This window comes from Typopeltis vanoorti, chromosome 17 (genome assembly GCF_054136105.1).
Source record: "Typopeltis vanoorti isolate ZY-2024b chromosome 17, IOZ_Tvanoo_1.0, whole genome shotgun sequence".
In the NCBI taxonomy this organism is placed as follows: Eukaryota; Metazoa; Arthropoda; class Arachnida; order Uropygi; family Thelyphonidae; genus Typopeltis; species Typopeltis vanoorti.
Window position 1 is genome coordinate 90684843 of NC_143565.1, and position 22899 is coordinate 90707741.

A 22899-nucleotide genomic window follows, 5' to 3' on the forward strand; every position below is an offset into this window, starting at 1 on the left:
TAAGAGTGTTGGTAGCTTGTTCCACCTTTGCAAGGAGTTGCCCGGTGTTGTACCACTTTACCCCAGTCCTGAAGATACTTTCAGGCGCAAACTTTGTTTGCACACACTTGGATAAAGGATTAAACTAAATTTATTATGGTCTGACCAAGTGAAAAATAAACTTTCAACTAAATCCAGAATAATTTAATTAAAAAGGTGGCACACCGTTTGGCAGCTCCTATAGGAGGAGATGACCTTGCTAATGTTTCTGCCTAGTATCTCCACTTGGGCCTTACTGAAGAGACCTCAATAAAGGTCGAAACTAGTCTGGGTAGTGGCCCTTCCCTTATATCTGCCAGGAGATGTGTTTTGCATTATGGGAGATACTGAGATAGGAGTGTTGGTAGCTTGCTCCACCTTTGCAAGGAGTTGCCTGGTGTTGTACCACTTTACCCCAGTCCTGAAGATACTTTCAGGAGCAAACTTTGTTTGCACACACTTGGATAAAGGATTAAACTAAATTTATTATATTCTAATATTCATTAATCGCTGAAATATGCCAGAAGCAAAATTTGTGAACCAACACCAATGTGTGATTTTTTCCATTAAAATATAAAAAAGAACAAAAAAGAAATAATAAATAATAAAAATTAAATACGTTTCTTTTAAGATTAAAAAAAATCTACTTAGTCTTAAAACATTTTAAATTTGTTTTCATTATTTCACGGCTCCCCCTCAACAAAACTTATGGCCCCAAAGGGGGGGGGGGCGCAGCCCACAGTTTGGGAAGCACTGGTCTAGAAGTCCTGATCTGAATCTGTTAGACTTCAAATTGTGGTCCAAGCTTGCAAGAGTAGCTTGCGAAACAACACCACAACACTTTGCCAGCCTGAAGGTGGATTTGGGGTGTGCAGTGGCAGTGTTTCTGTTGGATGGTATGTATGCCACCATTAATATGTGGTGTCACAGACTTCAGGTGTGCATGATAGCAAAAGAGAGGACATTTTGAACATTGAGTGCTGCTATATGCACAAAATACATGTGGGTTGCTTGTGATGAAAGCTATAAACGATGCACTGATAGATTAAAGGTTTGAGTGTGGTTCTAGTTGAAACAGTATTTATGGGTAGACTAGGTAATGTTACAAGAATAATGAAAGGAAAGAAAAGGGATATCATGAAAAACAAAAAAAAAATAAATAAGTGAAAAAAGAAAGAAAAGAAAAAGAGAAAAAAAGAAAGTAAACTTGGAAAAGTTAAACTTAGAAACAGATATAGATTTAATGATGAATATACTCTATTAATTTCCTAACCAACTATGGATGCAAGAAGAATGGCTAGATGAATGGAATATTGGATTTCTAATCAAAATAACAATAAAAAAATGCCAAACCCTAAGAGAAACAACAAGCAGGATTTAGAGCTAACAGATGATGTATAGGTCAAATGGCAACATTCAGAATAATAACAGAACAGTCAATAGATTAGCATGCAAATCTTTATATCCACTTTGTTGATTGAAAAAAAAAAAAAAAAAGCTTTTGACAGCCTTGACAGAGAAGCAATATGGAAATTAATGCTATGCATGGCATGTAAAATTATTAACATAGTTAAAAAAAATTATAAAAAATATAAAATACAAATCATACACAACAGACAACTTTCAGAAAAGTTTGAGAGTTAAACACGCGGAGATTTAAACAATTCTGCAAAGGAGAAGAGTGCCCATAAACTTTTATGAACTTCGAATGAATTTCTTTTAGTGTTACTGCATGATACTCAATTTTATCCATTTGAAGGGATACAGACAACACTTTTGCTTCAGACAGCTGTATAAAACAAACTACTTGATAGAATGATTTGCAATTTCACATGGATGCTTATGATAGATGTACCAGCTAGAAAAAAGAAAAAAATCTTGTAGATAGTTTTGCCATTTATGGTTGAGGCTGAGCTGACCACCCACGTAAAATACTGTTTTCAAAAAATAAAAATTCTTGCAGAAGTATTTTTATTTTTTGAAAAAAGAAATTGAAAGGGATGATATCATAAAAGGGGTACCAGTATTTCAAAGTAGAGATCAAGAGATAATCAGCCAGTTTCTACATATATATTTAAAGTTCTAAGAAGTAATACTGAACTAATTAAATAAAATTATGGAGACTACAACCGTGTTAGGAATAATTAGTTTAATTTTCCGACGTTTTGACCTTCATATTAAGGTCATCATCTGAAACACACACATACACACTATACTACATTTCAACCAGTATGCCAAAGAGATTTCAAATAGAACAATGATTTGGTCAACTGTTATTCTACTAACCTGACATCTAGTGAAAAAAAAACACTATATCAAAGCTATATTCTATTTATAAACATGATCAGAGAACAAATTCACACAAATAGTTTTAATACAGTAAAATTGGTGGCCTAATCAATAAATTAATATAAACATTTGGTATATTAGAGCTAAGATCCTAAATTAATAATGTCCTAATTATAATTAACTCTTAGACCAAAAGTTATATGGGTAGAATATGTGGCATCCACATTCTTGGGAATTTTAGAACACCATTATTGTTATGATTATGAAGGTTGATAAGAATTTCACAGGCCTCCTTAAATTTACGCTAATACCATGTTTTGGTGTGATGTAAACAACAGGTGCCTTTCCAGTCAATTAAAGGAAAGGATGATTAAATAAAAGTTGGTAACTACTATTACAACTGGCTTGCTATTTTGGGATATATAACCTAATTTAGGATCTAATATGAAGCCATCATATTTTGCTCAAGAAACTCATAGCCTTCGGAGTTAACTGGGCTTGTCAGAAGGGAGGAGTACATAATTTCTGAATAAATTCCATAAAAAGATTACTGCTTTGAACTACTCTAAAAATTCATCCCAACGAAATCCAACTTCATGCTTGACAGCAACTTTTAAACAATATTTTTGAAAAGTTACACATTTTCTATAAAAATAAGATTCAATGTAAAGAAGGTGAACAAACATTACATACCCAATATTGTATATTTAGCTTGATAGCTAAATATATATTGGATGCATTTTCATTGAATAAGTGCAATTGTTTCATTATTAATAAATTCATATCAATAAAATCATACAAGTGATGATTAGTCTGAATTTGCACTCAGAGACATCCAATGCATTAAAGACGAGACTAGTCAAATCAATTATCAAATTATAAAGAATTATCATTAAGTCATATTACTTACTGATAAGTGAAACGCAACTTACTTTGTTGCGCTCTCTCTCTCTCTCTCTCTCTCTTTCTCTCTCTGGTTAATGGATCAAAATTCCAGGAAAACAGTAATCATAATAGTAACACAACTTATTGAGAAACATCCAGTTAGCTAAGATAGTCAATGTCTTGATTTTATAAAACCTTAAGAACCATAAAGGGAATGAATTTTCTAAACGCAAAATACTTGTAACAGATTATCTTGGTATTATGAATGAATTGCACTATGTAATTTCTTATTTGCCAATTTAAATAAAAATAAAAGTTATTAATAATGTAATGGTTTTCTGACAATTATTTGTGTATTATTCTCCCAATATCCTACTTTTGATATACGTTGATATAGACAGTGTTTTCCACTCCACTGAGAAACACTGAGAAATACTTCCTACAGTTTAGATAAATATAAATCAAATCTTACGTGAATGATAATATATGGAATAAACATAATTCTGTTAATGATTTCCTCATCTAATTCTGTTCAATATGTACACAGTCAGCTTTTACTGTAGCTCAACTACTGAAAAGCACCAACCAAAAGCGCCTAAGCTCAATGCTATTCCACAAGTCATTATAGTAAATTATAAAGCAAAGTTGCTATAATGATAGTTGATTGTCATATACTAAAATTTCATTGATATGGATAACGCAAGCAAGCAAAGATTAAATATCAAGTTTATTTTCAAATTTTCATTATTGCACTAAGTAGTTAAACATGTTTAGGTAGCAGAATTATTAGTGAGTGAAATTAAATGATCCTTTTTTTTTTAATGTGAATCCCACCCATGAAAGACTGTTAGCCTATAGTACATTTTGCAGTTCCTAGTAAATAAACAGGACTACATACCTAAAATGGACTCAGATTTTAAATCTCTACTAACTGTAAACTTTTGATAATCCTGTAATGAAGAACTTAGTCATAATAATAATATGGTATTACCACTTGCATCGTTTCATATATTGAAAATTTTAATAATTTAATAAATGATCTGATTATGCACATGAGTAGTAATCTATGGTAAAATTCAATGAAGGAAGTTTCTTTACTTATCATTATGTAATAGAGATGAGGAAAGGCTTTCTTGAAATGAAAACAAATTTTAGAGAATGATCCTAAGAAAGATCCAGTGCTATTCAAATATATTAATGGCGTTTTTCAAATCTTTGCTTTATAGACATGTTTATAACAGTGTTATTACTACTGTGAATTTTCATTTCCTAAATGACAATAATGATGATGATTATGATATAGCAACATACTTTGGCAACTACCAAATGCATGAACAAGTATAATTTAAGTGATCTCTCAAGCCTTTCATTCATGATACAACCCCCCCCATACTTTTCTTTAAATAAAATGTAAAAAAAGTAATTGTATGCAAAATAAAATCGGATGATAGATCAGTAGCAGGAATGAAATATGAATCGCCATCTTTTTTCACCAAAGTATCTAATAAATACATGCAAACCATGCATATGACAACAAAGTTTAAAGAATCATTCAAAATTATACATAACAGTTCCTAAAACAATGATAATGAAGATTAAGAACATATTACAAAAAAAGGAGAGGGAGGAAATGATCTTGACTTACATACAACATGATATGCTGTCAAAACGTGTGTACTGATAATGCATTCAATACACACCTTTTTACAGCGCATACTCAAATGTATGCATGAAAGATGAATTAAGTTCGGAATGATTGCTTTTCATATATATATAATCATTTCAGAGGAATAACATTATAAACTGCGGAAGCTATTTTCAGCAAGTCAGTGCATATATAAAAATGTTCAAAAGAACGAAAGTAAATCTTCTCTAAGACCAGATGATTATGTATCTGTGCATGCATATAAATATATATATATATATATACATAGTATATAGAGTATGCAAGCATAGGTGTAAGTATATATACACATGCAGAGATATAACATCCATAACAAATGAGTCACTATGTTTCCTCTGAAACAATTATACATTTATATACATATTCTAAGAATTTGAAGTAGGAATATTCTCCAAGTTCAACCCACATTCTTGTTTGATGGCTATGACGTTGATGGGCTGGAAAGGATTACGGGCAGCATGTCGAGGGCGGAGTAGGTGACTACATAATCTTCTTGCCAAACGGGTAAGAGCAGTAGTATGTAGATAGAATGCAGCTCTAGTTTTCATGATGGGACGAGGACTTCCAGCTCTGATGACGAGCCCATGAGCTGTAGCATAATGGCGAGCTAAGTGAGCTTTTAATTTGAATTCCTTTAAATGGGAGAAAAAACTGCTATTACCACTCAGTTGAAATATACATAGATATATTTCATAGGGAATTCACCACAAAAAACTAACCAAATTAAAAATGTTTAATGGATATTCAAAAAGGTAAAATGATTTATGAATCTATTATACAATTCAAATTAACAATAATTAAAAATATTTTGCTTTAAAATTGGAAAAGATGTTGGTAATACATTTTTGAAAATTATGGAGACAACTACCGTGTTTGAATAAAAACTTTAGTTTAATATAACTAAAATCTACATTCGACGTTTCGACCTTTATGTCAAGGTCATCTTCCTCCTTGGTTTGGTTTGTTAAAGACACTGACCAACCGCTACAACAATTGTTGGCCTGACCTCTGGTGAGAAAAAATAAATAAATAAAATAAAAATAAAAAATTATACATCAATGCTAGAATCCTATTATTAGTGTTGTCTACTATATACATATATTAACATCATTCCAGCCAGTTGGTATGGAATGGTGTCTAATACTAGCTAAGGATTGGCTCGAGTCCTGACTTATGCTGGATCTTTCATATTAGGTAGGCCGAATGTGTGCCATCCAGATCCTTGGAATTTTCATGCCATCTTTGTTGTTGATATTTGGATGGTTTATCAAGATTTCGCAGGATTCCTTAAATTTCCTTTCGTACCAGGTTTTTGTGCGGTGTAAGGAGCAGATGCTTTTCCAGTTGATTTGGTGTAAGGTGTTGAGTGCGTGGTCTGAGAGGCCTGCTTCATCTGGCTGCACGGGCGACAAATGCTACACACATTCCTCAGCCACCTGAACAAACAACACAAACGCATACAATTTACCATCGAAATCGAAAACCAAAATTCGCTCCTGTTCCTAGACACACTAGTCACACGTCTTCCTTCAGGCAGTCTATCCTGCATGGTCTACCGAAAACCGACACACACTGGCCAATACATACATGCTAATTCATACCACCACCCATGCTTCACCATAATTAAAGCCAAACAAAACATAATAATAATGAAAGCGGATAAAGGCAATGCCACTGTTATCCTTGACAGGTCAACATACGTACTTCAAATAAATCAACTAGTAGCCGATAACAACACATATAAAATGGTAAATTATAACCCAACAAAAAGAATAAAGGATAAAACAGAAAAACTACTCAAGTCCGTCACTTCTTGGCCACCAGACACGGTTAAAAAAACTCAAACCACACTATGCCCCCCCCCCCCAAGATTATATGGGGTTCCGAAAATACACAAACAAAATGTGCCCCTTCGACCAATCGTGGAAGGAATAGACAGTCCCAATTACCACCTAACCAAGAAATTAGCAGCAACACTCAAGGAGTTGGTAGGTCATTCCCCCTCCTACATAAAAAACACACAACACTTTATAAACAAAATTAAAAGCATAACACTCGACAAAGACGACTTATTAGTCAGTTGACGTTTCTGCCCTTTTCACTAATGTCCCCATCAATGACACAATTCTCCTACTACAGAGCAAATTTCCGCCCGACATTACAGCCCTCTTTGCCCACATACTAAAGTCCAGTTATTCGTGTGGCAAAACAAATTCTACCTACAAAAAGAAGGTACAGCCATGGGCTTACCACTATTCCCCCAATCGCTAACTTCTACATGGAAACCTTTGAGCAAAGGGCTCTTGATTCCGCCACGCTAAGACCGACAGTCTGGCTTAGATACGTTGACGACGTGTTCACGATCTGGCCGCATGGGCGACAAATGCTAAACACATTCCTCAGCCACCTGAACAAACAACACGAACGCATACAATTTACCATCGAAATCGAAAACCAAAATTCGCTCCCGTTCCTAGACACACGTCTTCCTTCAGGCAGTCTATCCTTCACAGTTTACCGAAAACCGACACACACTGGCCAATACATGCATGCTAATTCATACCACCACCCATCACAAAAATATGGAGTCATTAACACCCTTAAAAACAGAGCCAAAACTATTTGCTCTAGCCAGCAAGCCCTGAAACAAGAACTAAAAATCATTAGTGACACATTCATAAATAATGGCTATAACAAAAATACTGTTAATAAAATATTCTATAAAACTACAACAAAAACGAATCTAGATTACAGTAAAACCTTAGCCACCCCCATACATTAAAGGGTTATCAGAAAAAAATCAACAGAATCCTACAACATTATAACCTCAATGCCACCTTTAAACCACCCACTAAACTTAAAACCATATTCAGCTCCTCTAAGGATCCTCTCCTCCCATTAGCACATCCTGGAGTCTATTGCACCCGCTGCACCTGTAACTTGCCGTACATTGGTGAAACAGGACGGACAATCCCTATACGCAAAAAGAACACATTAGACACATTAAATATAAACATTATGGTGAAGCAGGCCTCTCAGACCACACACACTCAACACCTTACACCAAATCAACTGGAAAAGCATCTGCTCCTTACACCGCACAAAAACCTGGTACGAAAGGAAATTTAAGGAATCCTGCAAAATCCTGATAAACCATCCAAATATCAACAACAAAGATGGCATGAAAATTCCAAGGATCTGGATGGCACACATTCGGCCTACCTAATATGAAAGATCCAGCATAAGTCAGGACTCGAGCCAATCCTTAGCTAGTATTAGAAACCATTCCATACCAACTGGCTGGAATGATGTTAATATATGTATATAGTAGACAACACTAATAATAGGACTCTAGCGTTGATGTATAATTTTCTATTTTTATTTTATTTATTTATTCGTTTTTTTTTTTTATTTATTTATTTTTTCTCACCAGAGGCCAACAATTGTTGTAGCGGTTGGTCAGTGTTCTTTAACAAAACAGTTTGATTGTAGTATAGCTTGTTTCCTGTGTATAGTTGTATGCTCCAGAAGATGACCTTGACATAAAGGTCGAAACGTCGAATGTAGATTTTAGTTATATTAAACTAAAGTTTTTATTCAAACACGGTAGTTGTCTCCATAATTTTCAAAAATGCATTCGGATCACCGTGTAAGCCTAAAAGAAAGGATGTTGGTAATAAATTCATTTACAAAGCAAAACCTACTGTAACCAAAAAAATAGCATTTCCATAATATTCCCTCCAAAAACTTACACAATTAGTGAGCCAAGGGATAAGAACAGAGGAGAAAGTTACAGGCATTTCTTTTAAATGTTTGCAGTGCAGGAAAAACAAAAAAGAAAACATTTTCTAGATATCAAAATTGATTTTGCTACTTTTTGCATACTCATTGTCGACAGTAGTTTTGGTGTTAGTTGTCTAGAGAAAGCTTTGTCTACTGAGCATGCTGAAGCACAAATTCAGGGAAACTTAAGCAATTAGGGTGGAAGCAAGCAAGTTTGTGTGAAGGCACCCACGAAGTGAGTGTGAGAATGACCAAGTGCGAAATCTAGTAACTCAAGCAAAAATATTGAACAAGGTAGTCATTTCAGAAAGCAAAGTTGGGTGGGGGCCTAAAGGGATGCTGCAGTTTCTATATAATAATGCAAGAAGTATCAGGAACAAGAGGGAGGAGTTTTTGGCATTGGTTAGTACAACCTTGCCAAAAGTTATAGGCATTAGTGAGACTTGGCTAACAACAGATGATATAGTTACAGGGATAGAAAGTGAAGGGTTTAGTACGTTCAGGGAAGATAGAGAAGACAGGATGTGGGGAGGGGTACTGCTGATGATAGCAGATGAATTGCAGCCAAAAAGAATAGGAGATAAGCATGAGGGTGGCTGTCCATCTGGTGTGAGATTAAAGCCAGGGAGTTCAAGAGATGATTTGGAAGACATGCAGCACTAAATTAGTACAAATGAGTACAGGTCAAGTGATTATTATTATGTGACACCTCTCCAGGGAATCCAAGGATTTATTGCAGGAGGGCAATCTACTTTACTTTGCTAAATACATATCACCCTCTCCATTACTACTTATTTTTCCTACTATGACGCTACTAACATCAATGACATCTACCGGCCATCATCACCAACAACGGTATTTTTTGTCTGTAAATTGCGTGTGTTCTGAAGGCTAATTTATCTGTATGTGGGATGAAAAACCCTGCTACCTCTGTATGAGATCAGCTCACCTTCTGAAAAAGCCCATGTAAGGATTCACCTCGTCAGAACAAGAATCGAACCGAGGTCTTTTCCAATCAAAGGGAGCAACGTTCTGCTGCTCTTCCAATTGCGCTAGGGAGGCATACTATTATGAGGGGGGACTTCAACTATGGAGATATAGACTGGAAGGGAAAAAGATCACATACCAGGAAGGAAATAGAATTTATACACTTACACTAAGAGATAATTACTTAAGGCAGCATGTGATAGAGAGGGATTAGGAATGGGAGTGTATTCACCTGGTCATAAGATCAGAAGATCTATCCATAACCAAAGTGACCACATTGCCCCCGACTGGTAAAAGTGATGATGCAGTCTTGAAAAAATGTACAACATGAGGAATATTCTGTCAAGAAGGGATATATGTGGAACTACAAGGTAGGTGATTATGACTAGCTTATTAAGAAGCATAAATCTGTGGCATGGCATAAAACACCGCATGGTAAGGATGTTAGTAGTGCATGGGATATAGTAAAGGGTCATCTAAAAAGGAAGCGATATTAAATTGTATACCTAAGGAAAGGAGGGTTAATCAGATAGAAGTTAGATGGATGAGTAATATCATTAAGCAAGAGCTGTAGAAGAAGAAAATGCTGTGGAGGGTATATAAAGAGAAACGTGACCAGCAAACTCATGAACAGTACAAGGCTCAGGAAGAATAGTGATAGCATGACAAGGAAAGCAAAATCAGATTATGAGAAGAATCTAGCTGAGAATCAAGTAAGAGGAAGAATGACTATGGAAGATTATTTAATGAGTGATGATGGTTACGAGGAGACAGAAGCAGATAAAATAGTTGAGTTACTGATTGACTACTTTGCAAGGGTATATCACCCTAGTGAGGATACTGCTTTAACATGTGTGACAGACACTGATGTGGGAACAGAGGTGGGTGGATGGATTGTTCTTAGAATATTGCAGAATCTCAGTATAAATGCAACTGTGTGATTAGAAGGGACATCAGCTAGGGTTTTGTGAGAATGTGCAAGGAAATTGACAATGCCTCTGGCTAGGTTATTTAAATTTAAGTCTCAGCTCTGGTAGAGTTCCAAGGGAGTGAAAAGAGCACAAAATAATTCCTTTGCATAAGGGAGGTTCTAAGACTACAGTGGCAAATTATAGAAATTATCAGTGGTAAAAGTACTAAAGAAATTGATAAAAAAGAGAGTTCAAGAATGGGTGCAAGTGTGAACATGGCTTTGTGAAGGGTTGGTCATGCCTTAGTAATTTACTAACTTTTTATAATAGAGTGACAGCTGAGTTGGATAAAGAAAATGGCTACATGATGATTCTGAAAAGGCATTTGACAGAATACCACATGGAACTCTGTTATGCAAATTAGAACAAATGGGGATGGATATGACACTGATTAAGTGGATAAGAGGGTGGCTGCTGGACAGATATCAAAAAGTGGTATATGAAGGAGCAGAATCAAGGCGAAAACAGGTAACTAGTGGTGTGTCACAAGGTTCAGTGCTGGGAATGAATTTAATTTGTACATAAATTATATAGGAATTAACGGGAAAGGAAATATTCAGTTGTTTGTTGATGAGACGAAATTAGGTAGAGTAATAATCAATTAACGGAAATGTGGAGAGCTTGCAGGATGATTTAAATAGGCTATCAGTGTGGGCAAAAAAGATAATGGGTGGCAATTTAATGTCAAGAAATGCACAATTATGCATTTTGGGATAAACAGATTACAAACCATGTATCACATTGATGGCACTGTACTCCAGGAAATAAATGAAGCTAGAGATTTAGGGGTGGTGGTGGTAGACAGAAAATTAAAGTTTAGAGACATATTGCTAAGATAGCCCATAATATTCCTTGGCTAATGAATAACATATTAACAAGTAGAGATAAGGAAGTTGTCATTCCTCTTTATAAAGCCTTGATACGTCCACATCTGGATTATTGTGTTCATGTCTGGCCCCTGGGTTTCTTGGAGATGAGGAAGCGGTGGAGAGGATTCAGAGGCAAGTGACCTGTGGAATGATCCCTATCAGGATAGATTGATGGTGTGTGGATTGCAAAAGTTGGTTGATAGGAGAAAAAGAGGAGATATGATAGAGATAGAAACATTTAAGTTGCTTAAAGGATTTTAAAAGAAAAATGTAGGGGAAATGTTTCAGGCACTTGGCTAGAGGGACCAGAACAAAGGGTCATCCCGGGAAGTTGAATAAAGGTGTGGGTGTGAGGACTAGATTTTTTTGCTTGGAGAGTTGTGAATGAGTGGAATGGGTTGCCAGAGTCAGTTGTGAGTGCTTTGTTTGTTAATGGATTCAAGGAGAGGTATGATAGATTGGGTTTCCTGCAATGAGTCTTCAGACTCCATGGATAGAGGTTGAAGAGATGTGGATTACAGAGTATGGTGGAAAAGAGGAAAAGGAGGAAAAGAGGTGATATGATAGAGACATTTACGTTAGTGAGAGGATTTTATCAGATTAATCCAGAGGGGATTATAAAAAGAGTAGAAGGTGACGGGGGAAGAACCAGAGGTCATCCCTGGAAGTTATGTAAAAGTGTGGTGAAGAGGGGTGTGAAGAGTAGTTTTACGAAAATTGTCAGTGAGTGGAACGCATCACCAGAATGTGTTGTTAATGCAAGCAGCGTTAAGGATTTTAAGATTCTATATGTTGTCAGTTGAATAAACCTCCCACGATGAGTCTGTCGACTCCTACTCCATAGAGGGTGTAATAATAATAATATAGAATTATTGATGATTAAGTGAACCAACTTTTAATGAAGAAGTAATATTATTAATTCTTGAAAAAGCTTGGTTGGACGACTTCAAGAAAATGATTACACATATAAAAATGTTAAAAGGAGATGTGTGTGTGTTTAACATTTTTGTGAAATGTTAAACTGGCCACTGAATTAGAAACCTTTATGCAGATATACATAAACATCACTTCATTTCGTGTTCTAAGCAATGATTTAAGAATGCTTCCGGTGAGTAATCATCAGTAGTGTTGTTCACAATGAGAAAAACAAAGGATCTTTCAGAGTTCAATAAAGGGCTTATTGCAGTACCCATTCGGCTGCAGCCATGAATTTGAAAACAGCAGAGCTAAATGGTTTCTCAAAAGATGAGATATCCTGAGTGTTTAATCAGTGAACAAACAACCCACTTTGCTTTTCTAAGAGGAGTAACCGTGGTCCTAAGACAGTCTGTCAGGAATGAAATCACCACTGTCTTGAGGACTTATATAGACAAACAGAACTTGTGTACAACAACAGACTGAAGCATTTAATGAACGCTGTTCCCGACCCATATTTCACTAAATATTAGCAGGGAATTGAAGGGGATCAGTATTTGGAGTTGCATGCCTATATGTAACATAAAAGTTTTTAATTCAGTGGCCAGTATGTGTAGGTATAACAAAAGAAATTATTCATTGGTCATCAGTACAAGAATTTCAGGAGAACAAAGACAATTTTACAGATGGGCAGTCTGTATGGAGAAGAGCTAGAGTTAAACTAAAAGGTGCGACCTTGCCACATTATTTATCATTCATTTGCTTTCTTTGCTGCTCTTCCAATTCTGGAAAACATTCCGACCTCTTTGACTTCTTATCTCTAAAGCTTGATTTCCTGTAATCCAACTACCCCAATTGAAGTCATCTTCTTTGGTAACATTTAATGTCAGCAACAGTCCATGCAGTTAGTCTAGTGGCTTTGCGCTTCGCAACCATATGCCTGGGGAAGGAGTGTCCTAGGTTCAATTCCCGTCAACGACGTGAGGAGTTCAAGGATCTTCCTCAGCCATAGTCAAGTTAGCCAGTCTTGGGCGTGGACAGCAGGGTTTTTTTCCACCAGTTTATCTGGTGTTTTTAATCCCGCAAGCAGGCAAACCGGTCCGAGGACACACACACACACGGATTACAGTCAGGAATACTGACCCAGCCATAGGTCTGATTCACCAGCCTATGCCAGTTCCAGAGCCCAAATAAAACTGGGGGGGGGGGGGGGGCTATATGGTAACGTGAACTCCCATATAAAGTGGAGAACACTGTATCATCACACGGAATTTAATTTATTTATGTCAACAACTCAATCTGGCTCCCCCCCCCCCCCCAATTCTACTTGTAAAGCTAGAAGAGGAGTTGAGGTATTTGTTATAAGCACCTGACCTAAAGCAAACTATTCATCTACCAAAATACCTGGCAGTACTCTCCACTCATTCAACAATCTGGATTTTCAACTTAACCAGTTCTTCTTCTTAAGAAGTTTTGATCTCAAAACACCTTTCTTGCTCCCCACTCCCCAGCCATTCATCATCGTTCTTCTCATCCAACTCCTGCACAGATGATCACCTGGAACATAGAATTGGATGCCTTCTAAGGCCTTCTTACAGAAACATATCAAAAATCTTGATTAGTCTGGATATAAACAAGACTTCCAGTCCAAAATATATCCCACCAGTTGGGCTGAAGGGATACACTCATGAACAAACAACTGTACTTTATCCCAAAACATGGCAGCAAGTCCACACACAACAGATTACACACACCAAAGGAGAAGGAGAGGATAAGCGTTTACAGCTAAGCAATTATCCTACTGCTCTCACCTCAGTGTTGTCTAGACTCTAGAAACTTCATCAAGAGAGAGAGAGCACTGGCAATCCACTATGTATGGAAGGAATTAGGTGTCATTGATTATTCATAACAGTACTTTGTGGTATAAAGAACACCAAGAGAGGAGAAAATAGATTCATTGAACTTAATAATATTTCACTGGTTTTCTACCTAGCATTTTCAGAACATATTTTATAACTGTGACAAGCACACAGGAACTAAATAAGTATGAAAAAAATAATTCAAATTGTAACTGAAACAGAACTTGTGTCCTCAAATGGCACCCTCTATGGGCTGGATAACCATAAAGTTAATTTAGGGAAGTCAAGCTATCAGGTCTCAAAATGACAGTCTCCCAGATCTTTGGCAAATTAATGCAACCATACTTGTTGTAAGTTGGGAGTGTGCTTCATTACCATGTTGATTCTAAAAACATACTCTCAGACCTATAAGCATCTTCTATGTAATATCAATGGTTCCTCCATCTAATCCTATGTGAAAGAGAATGCAGAGCATGGTCTGCCAAGCCCAACTTACCCATTCAGATAATGCAGATGTAATTTTTTGCATTCTTCAAAGAGGATACTTTAGACAGATTGATCAACCTGTCTGTCTGTCTGTCTAAAGTAGGCTAAATTGATGGCACAAGGAACTTTATACACTCCTGGATGTGCAAGAAGAATGAAGTTGATCTTTAGAACAGATGAAGTTAGCCAGCTGGATGAAAATGGCAATGGATAAATTATATACATCCTGGAAATATTATTAAGTTCGATGAATCTATTTTCTCCTCTCTTGGTGTTCTTTATACCACAAAGTACTGTTATGAATAATCAATGACACCTAATTCCTTCCAATACATACATGTGTTGAAACATCAATTTAATGTATACCAAATAATCAGCTGAAGTATTACTGTAACACGGTATTAGAGTAATATTAATATAATATGTGAAATCATACTGAACTGATTATCTTATCAGAGGATGTTATTGTAAATGAGGTGACTACTTGATTGGTGGCCAGCTATATGAGGGCTTCTGTGAGCAAAAGGGATATATGTGGAACCAAAAGGCTAGTGACTGTGACAAGTTTAGGAGACAGCTTACAGCCATACCCAGGATTTAAGAACCGAAAGGAAAGGAGATCAATGCTGCTTGGAACCTGTTCTGGAACTGTCTGGCAGAGGAAGTGTCTGAATGCATTTCAAATGTCAAGACGTCAAATAACGTGGATGGTAATGGATGAATGAAGAGGTGAAATAGGCAATTTGGAAGAAGACATATGGAGTCAGCATAAGATGAGTGGAGAGGTGAAATGTGCAATTTAGAAGAAGAAGGCATTATGGAGTCAACATAAGATGAGTGGTGGTAATAGCAGTAACAAAAGTGCAGTATGAACAACAGTAAGCTAATGAGACCAAAAGGAATAAATTCTAGGTTTTTTTTTTTTTTTTTAATATGTGGCCAGCAGAAGAAAGAATGATAACCACCAAGGAAGATATACTCATCATCGTGATCATCTGCACACTGGACATCCACATGTATGGTCACTCTGATGCTCAGTGATGTGCCATAACAGTCCTCGACACATGGTCCTGTTGTATGCTTTACTGAAGGCTTCAACTCTCTGAAGCTCAGTCAATCCACACCCAAATCACTGGCGTCTACCCCTTCCTCTTTCTCAGGATATAGCCGAGATGTTAAATGAGCAGTCAATAAAGATATTTTATTATTATGAAAGTAACATCATGCAGAACTTGAGAGTGATAGGAAGGGAGGAGGGACCACTGATAGTGAATGAGCAGGAGGTCTATAAGGAATTGAGTAACATGATGTCAATGAAACTGTAAGACTTGATGGTATATCACTGTGTGTCTTGAGAAAATGTTCCAGGAAGTTAACAACAGCTTTAACTTACTTTGTTAACTTGAGTTAGAGTAAGTAGTCTTAGAGTTAACTGGAGTCTTAAATTCCAAAGGAGTGGAAAGAGGGCAAAATTGTTCTGCTTTCTAAAGGGGGTAATAAGACTAAAGCTTTAAATTACAGAACAATGTTTTTTTTGTTGTGGTAAATGTGTTAGAAAGGCTAGTGAGAAAGAGGATTCAAAAATGGGTTGGGGACACCATTCTTTTTGATAGCATGCATTTGCTAAAGAAAGATCATGTTGTAGCAATCCACTTACTATAACAAGATGACAGGTGTAGTGGACAAAGGGGAAGCATACACAGTTGTATATTTAGATTTTGCTAAAGCCTTTCATTAAATTGCTACATGACATGCTGGTAATTAAAGTGGAACAGATGGGGGGTTGGATAGTAGATTAGTCCGTGGATGAGACAGGCTGTCTGATAGGTATCAGCAAGTTGTGTATGAGGGAGCAATATCCTGGAGGATGAATGTCATCAGTGGTTGGATCCATTATTGTTTAATTTGTATATAAAAGATATTCAGAAAGGCTGGAATGATAATATTTAGTTGTTTGCACACGATGCAAGTTGGGAAGAACTATGAAGAGTACAATGGATGTTGTAGCCTTGTAATTCTGAATGAGCAAATGAATGGGACTACCAGTTAAATAGCAAAAATGTAGGGTTTTAAAGTCTGGGAAGCACAGATGGGATGTAAAGTCTAAGACTGGTGGGGATATCTTACAGGAGATGGAGGAAATGAGAGATCCAGGAGTGTTGGTGGATAAGGACCTGATTTGGGGACATTTTGCTAAAATGCAAGGACAGCACATTGCATTATGGGAATGTTGTAGAGAACACTGACATGTAGAAGCAAGGATGTTATGATTCCATTGTATAAGGCTTTGTTCCCACATATGGATCACAGTACAAAGATTTGGTCAACGGGTTTTCAAAAGAATGAAGATAAGTTGAAACAGGCTTAGAGACATTTGACTAAAGTGGTTTCTGGTCTCCAGAATGTAAACAGATTGAGGGAATGCAAATTACAGAGGCTAGTGAACAGAAGGATGAGAGGAGGCATGATCAAGACATAAGTTGGAAAGGAGTTATTATCCGATTAATGTGGATCAGATTTTTCATAAAATGGACAGAGATAGGGGAAGAACAAGGGACCATTCTCTTGAAAGCTGTATAAGGAGGAAGTGAGCAAGAGAGAGAGGGTGATGAGTACGTTTTTGCATGGAGAGCTGTAGGCCATTAGAATGTCTTGCTTGGAAGTGTGGAAAAATCATGCATACAGTGAGCTGTGTGCATGATGGAGGACCTCCCATGATGAGTCATTGACTCTATGTAGGTCTAATAATAACAATGAATGAAAGAGCTTTGGAAAAGATGTAATAAAATCTGGGATTCTGCAGGACATAGTTTGAATGTCTTTAGTCTATAAATAATAACTAGTTATATGCTGATGATGCAATGTCGAGTGGAGCGACAAGGAATGTGGCTGATATGGAATCTCTGTAATTTGATCAGAGTAATTCTATAGGCAAATGACAATGAAAGTCAGATTAGTGTTTTTAAGTGTGAAATTATGCATTGTAGACTAAGAACATTGCAGACAGAGTGTTATATAAATGAAGAGGTTCTGTAAGTAATCAGTTAAGCTGGAGTGCACAGGGGTTGAAGTTTAGGCAACACGCTGCTTAGTTAAGTCACATTGGATAACCACAGAGTCAAAATAACCAACTTGTAGGAAAAAGTAAGTTATTATCCCACTTTCCATGGAATCAATAAGGTCACATTTGGACCTTATTGATTCCATGCTCAGATATGGTTACCTTGATTCTGTGAAGAGAGGACAGTATTAAAAAAAAAAAAAAAACTGGACAACTAAATGATATCTACTCTTTGGAAGATATCGCTGTCTCACAAGTGCATAAAGCACTCGTGAGAACAGCACTTTTGAGAACAGAGTGATGTTTTCAAAGGTTCAGAAATAGATAAAGGTGAAGAGCTATGATAGGGACTTCAAGTTTGTAAGAGTATCTCACAGTGTAAAGGCAAGTGACATTTTCAAGATTATCCTTGAAAGCTGATTAAACTCCAACATGTGAGGTCCAGGTTCTTCTCATGGCATGTGGTGAGTATATGTGGAATGAGGTGTGTTCAGTTAGGCACTGTGTGACTAGAAGAGGACTTCCTCAGTTAAAAAATGAAATATGTATTACTGTTTCAGAATACAAAGGAAATAATATATCATCCCACCATTCCCTAGTTCAACTATTGTGATTAAATGAAAAAGCATTTTGCATGTTGTATTATCATGCTGAATTGTAAGAATGATGTTCAAAAGAATGATGAAGCACTTCTCTAAATTTCTTTAGCTATTAAGCCATTATAAGAAAAGTGCCTTAGAAGATAGAAATATAGGATCTCATAGTGTTGGAGTCTTGATGAGTAACAGATTGATTTGGAGGAAAATTGTTGACAGGAAGTTAGTAATGATGTAGGATTTTCATGTAGTACTATCATATCCTGTCATATCATATCATACCATACCATTGAGGGTACATATCAGGAACTTGATGATGATGAAGAAATTAAGATTTTTTTTTGTTTATTTATTTATTTTTTATGTATGATGAATTATAAAGTTCCAAGTGCTGAATGCACCATATAAATGAATAGTAGTTGATTGCTTGCTCTCTCGATGGAGGATTATTATTATTAGTTTAGTTTAAATAACAAAAGTAGGTTAATTAGGACATTTTTCTTACTCGAGAAACAATCAAACCATATGGATTACAGGAAACCCATATCCCACGCACGTACTTATACATAAAGTATGTACATAATATTTATTTAGATTATGTTCTTCCAGTTTATTTGTAATAAAATCTATCTGGACAATCTGAAGAAAAAGATCAGCAACAACAGTTATGATCAGTCAGCACTTTTCTTTTTTTTAACCTTGATAATACATGGAGGATCTTCAAACAGGACTAGAATTTTCTTCTTGAGCTGACTTACATATCTAGCCTCTGCTAGAAAAAACACATTTCAACCTTTGCATCTTCGTCCTTGTACTTTGCAACTCAAGACACTATTCTTGCTTGTTCAAATGCTAAACAATGTATGAATCTTAAATCTGCCGAACCTTGGATAGCAGCTCACACATTTATGGTGATATACATAAAATCTAAAGAATGCTTGATGCTATCCAGAAAAGGTCAGTCCAATTAATTCATGATCTCTTTCTCATTGATGTTCAGTTTTTGTCTTATGTCTTTTCTATACTTTTGCTAATTGGATTTTATCATTTCATTACTTTCTTTTGAAACTGTAAAAAACACAATCTGCTACTGGTCAACTTCTGTTTACTGTAAAGATTCAAACTCATCAAATCAACCTTCCTTTTTCTTACCCTCTTGCCAAAAGATGGTAGATGCTGCTATAGGTTTTCAACCTTGTGTGTGTGTTTTTTGTGTGTATAATATTAAAAAAAAAAGACCATTACTTGGAAACCCTACACAAAAACAAATGGGGGAAGGTCTTGAGTATGTTTCACTGCAACAAATACAAATATGGAAGACATTTTTGGAAATAGCAGTAGATCTTAAAAACCAACCCAACCTCAATAAATACGGCAGTGTGAAACTTCTGAAAACATGGACAATTAAATCTTGTATACCTGCTCAACAACTAAGACTGCTTACCAGCCTACAGAGGGTGTTCCTCTTATGACTTGAGGCTCTCAGTCTATTCGCTTCCATTTATTTGCTTGCTTTTGTGCATATAACATTTCTTATATTGCTAGTCTGATGTTTCTGTGAAAGAGAGGACATACTGGAGTCATTAAACCATCCTTTAATTGACTAATTCTTAATGTTGTCTTCATTCATTGAACTAAAAAATGAGTTTCAGTTAGCACTTAAGTCTAAATATATAGTTACCATAATAACACCCAGAGATACTAATTAGTCTGCAATATGTTGCATCAGTCCTAGGTCCACTCTTGTGCACTAGAATTATCTTACTTTTCTTCCCATAATTCCTAATTAGTGCTCGTGCTGAAACTCCATTCCAAAAATCATGTTATGAACATTTAAATAGTGGAAATGGATCACATACAAGTGTTCATAGGAAAATTTATATTCTTTCATATTTTTTTTTCCTATGAACACTTGTATGTGATCCATTTCCATTGCTGCATTTGAATTCTTGCAATAGCTTAAATATCTCTAACTCGTTCACTTCTATTCTTTCATCTGGTACCCACCCAGGCATCTGGGGACTGTTGATTTATAAACCTTGCTAACATAAACACTTAATAATTACAATAACCTTCCACATTCAAAAATATCTTACATTTTTTAGACCTGTTCAGCAGACTTCTTTATTGTAGTCTATTTTATTGTAATATTTTATATCCTATTTTGTCTTCCTTATTGTTATTGTCAATGTCCTAGTATGATATTAATACCCTTGTGGGCGGGCATACTTGGTTGTCACTTTCTATATGGGATCCACAATGTTTTCATTTTATGCAACATTTGCTGTAAAGATTTATTCATTCATGTAACTCTTGTTATTTATTATCCTCACTCTGGGAAGGCAGATACATATAGCTTCTTTGGAATACCCCTTTTACCTAACTTACCATATAATGCTAATTCCTCCACATTATAGAGTTTTCATGCTAAGGAACTGCTTCAAGCTTCTTTCTCAGTTTATTATAATCACCTGCCTTGCACATCCTTTTATCTGTCTGCGCAGTTAGCAGTCCTCTTCAAATGACTCCACTCTGCATTACCATCCTGTTATGTATTTTGTCTTGTTAACCTCTAGCTAACACAGCAGCCTGAAACTCATTGCCTGTTTTACCTATGTCACCATTTCAGATTTTTACTCTGGTTGGATTTAATTCTTCTGCAATCATTAGTAATACTCCCATGTCCTTCCTCTCTTGTTTATGGTCACAACTAAATCTGAAAACAGATAACTGGATAAGGAGAGCTCGTATGCTCATGTTAATGTTGAGTGGAAAAACTGTCAACATCTAAAGCTAATAACTAAATTTATTTAACTAATTTAATAAGACAATATTCTACCTTGATCACGAGGCATCTCATGGGCATAAACAAACAGACTGAGTATGTGAAGCACACTAGTAGGAAAGGCAGGTGTTTACAGTCCTAATTGGGGGGGGGGGGACCTCATGGGTATAGTAATGGACACTTGTTGAAGGTCTCAAATGATGGTCTCCCAGATTTTTTTCAATGTGATGCAAGCAAATTTGTTTTAAGTTTGGGGAATTGTAGTGTTGTAGTGGATTCTAGAAATGGTCTCTCTGATTTAAATCTGTTTCAGTATAGGAGGGAGTTTTCCCCCACTGGATGCAGTAATCTGTGTACATGGCACAGTCTGTCTGCCAGAAACAACAGTAGCGTACATAAACGACATATTGTCTATGTTCTTAAAACAGGAAGAACTTTCAGAGAGATACTGGAAGTTCTTCCTGTTTGTCCAAAGTATTTAAGCTTGCAGAAGCAAGGGATACTGTAGACTCCAGGATGGTCTGGATGGTGGAGAGGCTATATACATGAGTGGAAAAGAATAGCTAATTTTTGATAAAACCTAAAGGAGGTCTCATTTCACAAAGGCATTGGGTTCTCAGCTCACTGTTCATGAAGTGAATTGTTCATAAATTGAGGTAAACTTATAATGTATTTAAATAAGATTGATTCTTTGAGTACAAAAACTGACCTATACAAATTAATAATTTTGTAATTTGTATAAAGCTTCATCATTACAAGGGATTTACAGGTAGTTTTTTTTTTCTTTTTTTTGCACAATTGTGCAAAATGCTACACACTTCATGAACTGTAAAAGGTTATTGAACAATTTGCGGCATGTACAAAAAGTTGCAATGTACAAAAATTATTTGAGCTGATGAATCATTGGAAGAAGCAATTATGTTGGGGAAGATTGAGGAAATGATAAGAAGAGGAAAACCACAAAAGAGTTGGATGGACAATAAAAGAACTTACCAACTTGAACTTACAATCACTGAAAGAAAGGAGAAGAGGCAAAGTGGGATGGAGAGCCTTTGTTTAAGGATCACCAAGAGTTGAAAATGACTTGATGGCACAGAACAACAAACAAAATGTTGCACATTTCATGAATTGTGTAATTATATGATCAGCATGTAACATATCTATCAGGATTACATTAACGATTTTCCATAAATAAAAATAGCAGTTTGAATTTATCACAACTCTCTCTCCTAGGTTTTGGCTGCAGGTTCAAGTACCATAGTGGAAATGAATGTTTCTGAATGTCTTTCAGATGAGAGATGAATTTCACTGCCCATTTATTGGAGGCCTGAGGTGTTGTGAAATAAGTTGAAGGTACAACTTATTTCACAAAGGTAGCAGGGTTTCCAGATTATTTATCTGGAATTATATAATGTCAAGATTTCAGCAGACTTCAAAGCATCGTTCCATATCAGGATCAGAATCAAACAAAATTTCCTTAGCATACACAATGCAATTAAAAACTAGCTCAAATTCTTTTGCAGTTAGCTTCTTAGTCATAACATTCTCTTCTTGTTCGCACACATTATCTTCTTCTTCTTCTTCATATGCATGCTGTTGAAGGAGATCATTCTCACTTAACTATTCTGAATGGGAATCAAGCAAGTTTCTCACATCTTCATATCTATTTCATTAAATCCAAGTTCTTTTCCAATTGTGATTTCTTCAATAA

At 36.0% G+C, this 22899-nt stretch overlaps 1 protein-coding gene across 4 annotated transcripts in view; it reads right to left on the minus strand.

Annotated features, from left to right (window-relative positions):
* LOC150097621 (metastasis-associated protein MTA3-like) overlaps positions 1-22899 on the minus strand; it is a 474620-nt gene that overhangs the window by 133401 nt on the left and 318320 nt on the right. For all 4 annotated transcript variants that reach the window (XM_090407419.1, XM_090407418.1, XM_090407421.1 and 1 more), the window contains one exon: positions 5283-5508. In XM_090407419.1, the coding sequence (XP_090263545.1) occupies positions 5283-5508 (226 nt within the window). The remainder of the gene's footprint in view (positions 1-5282; positions 5509-22899) is intronic.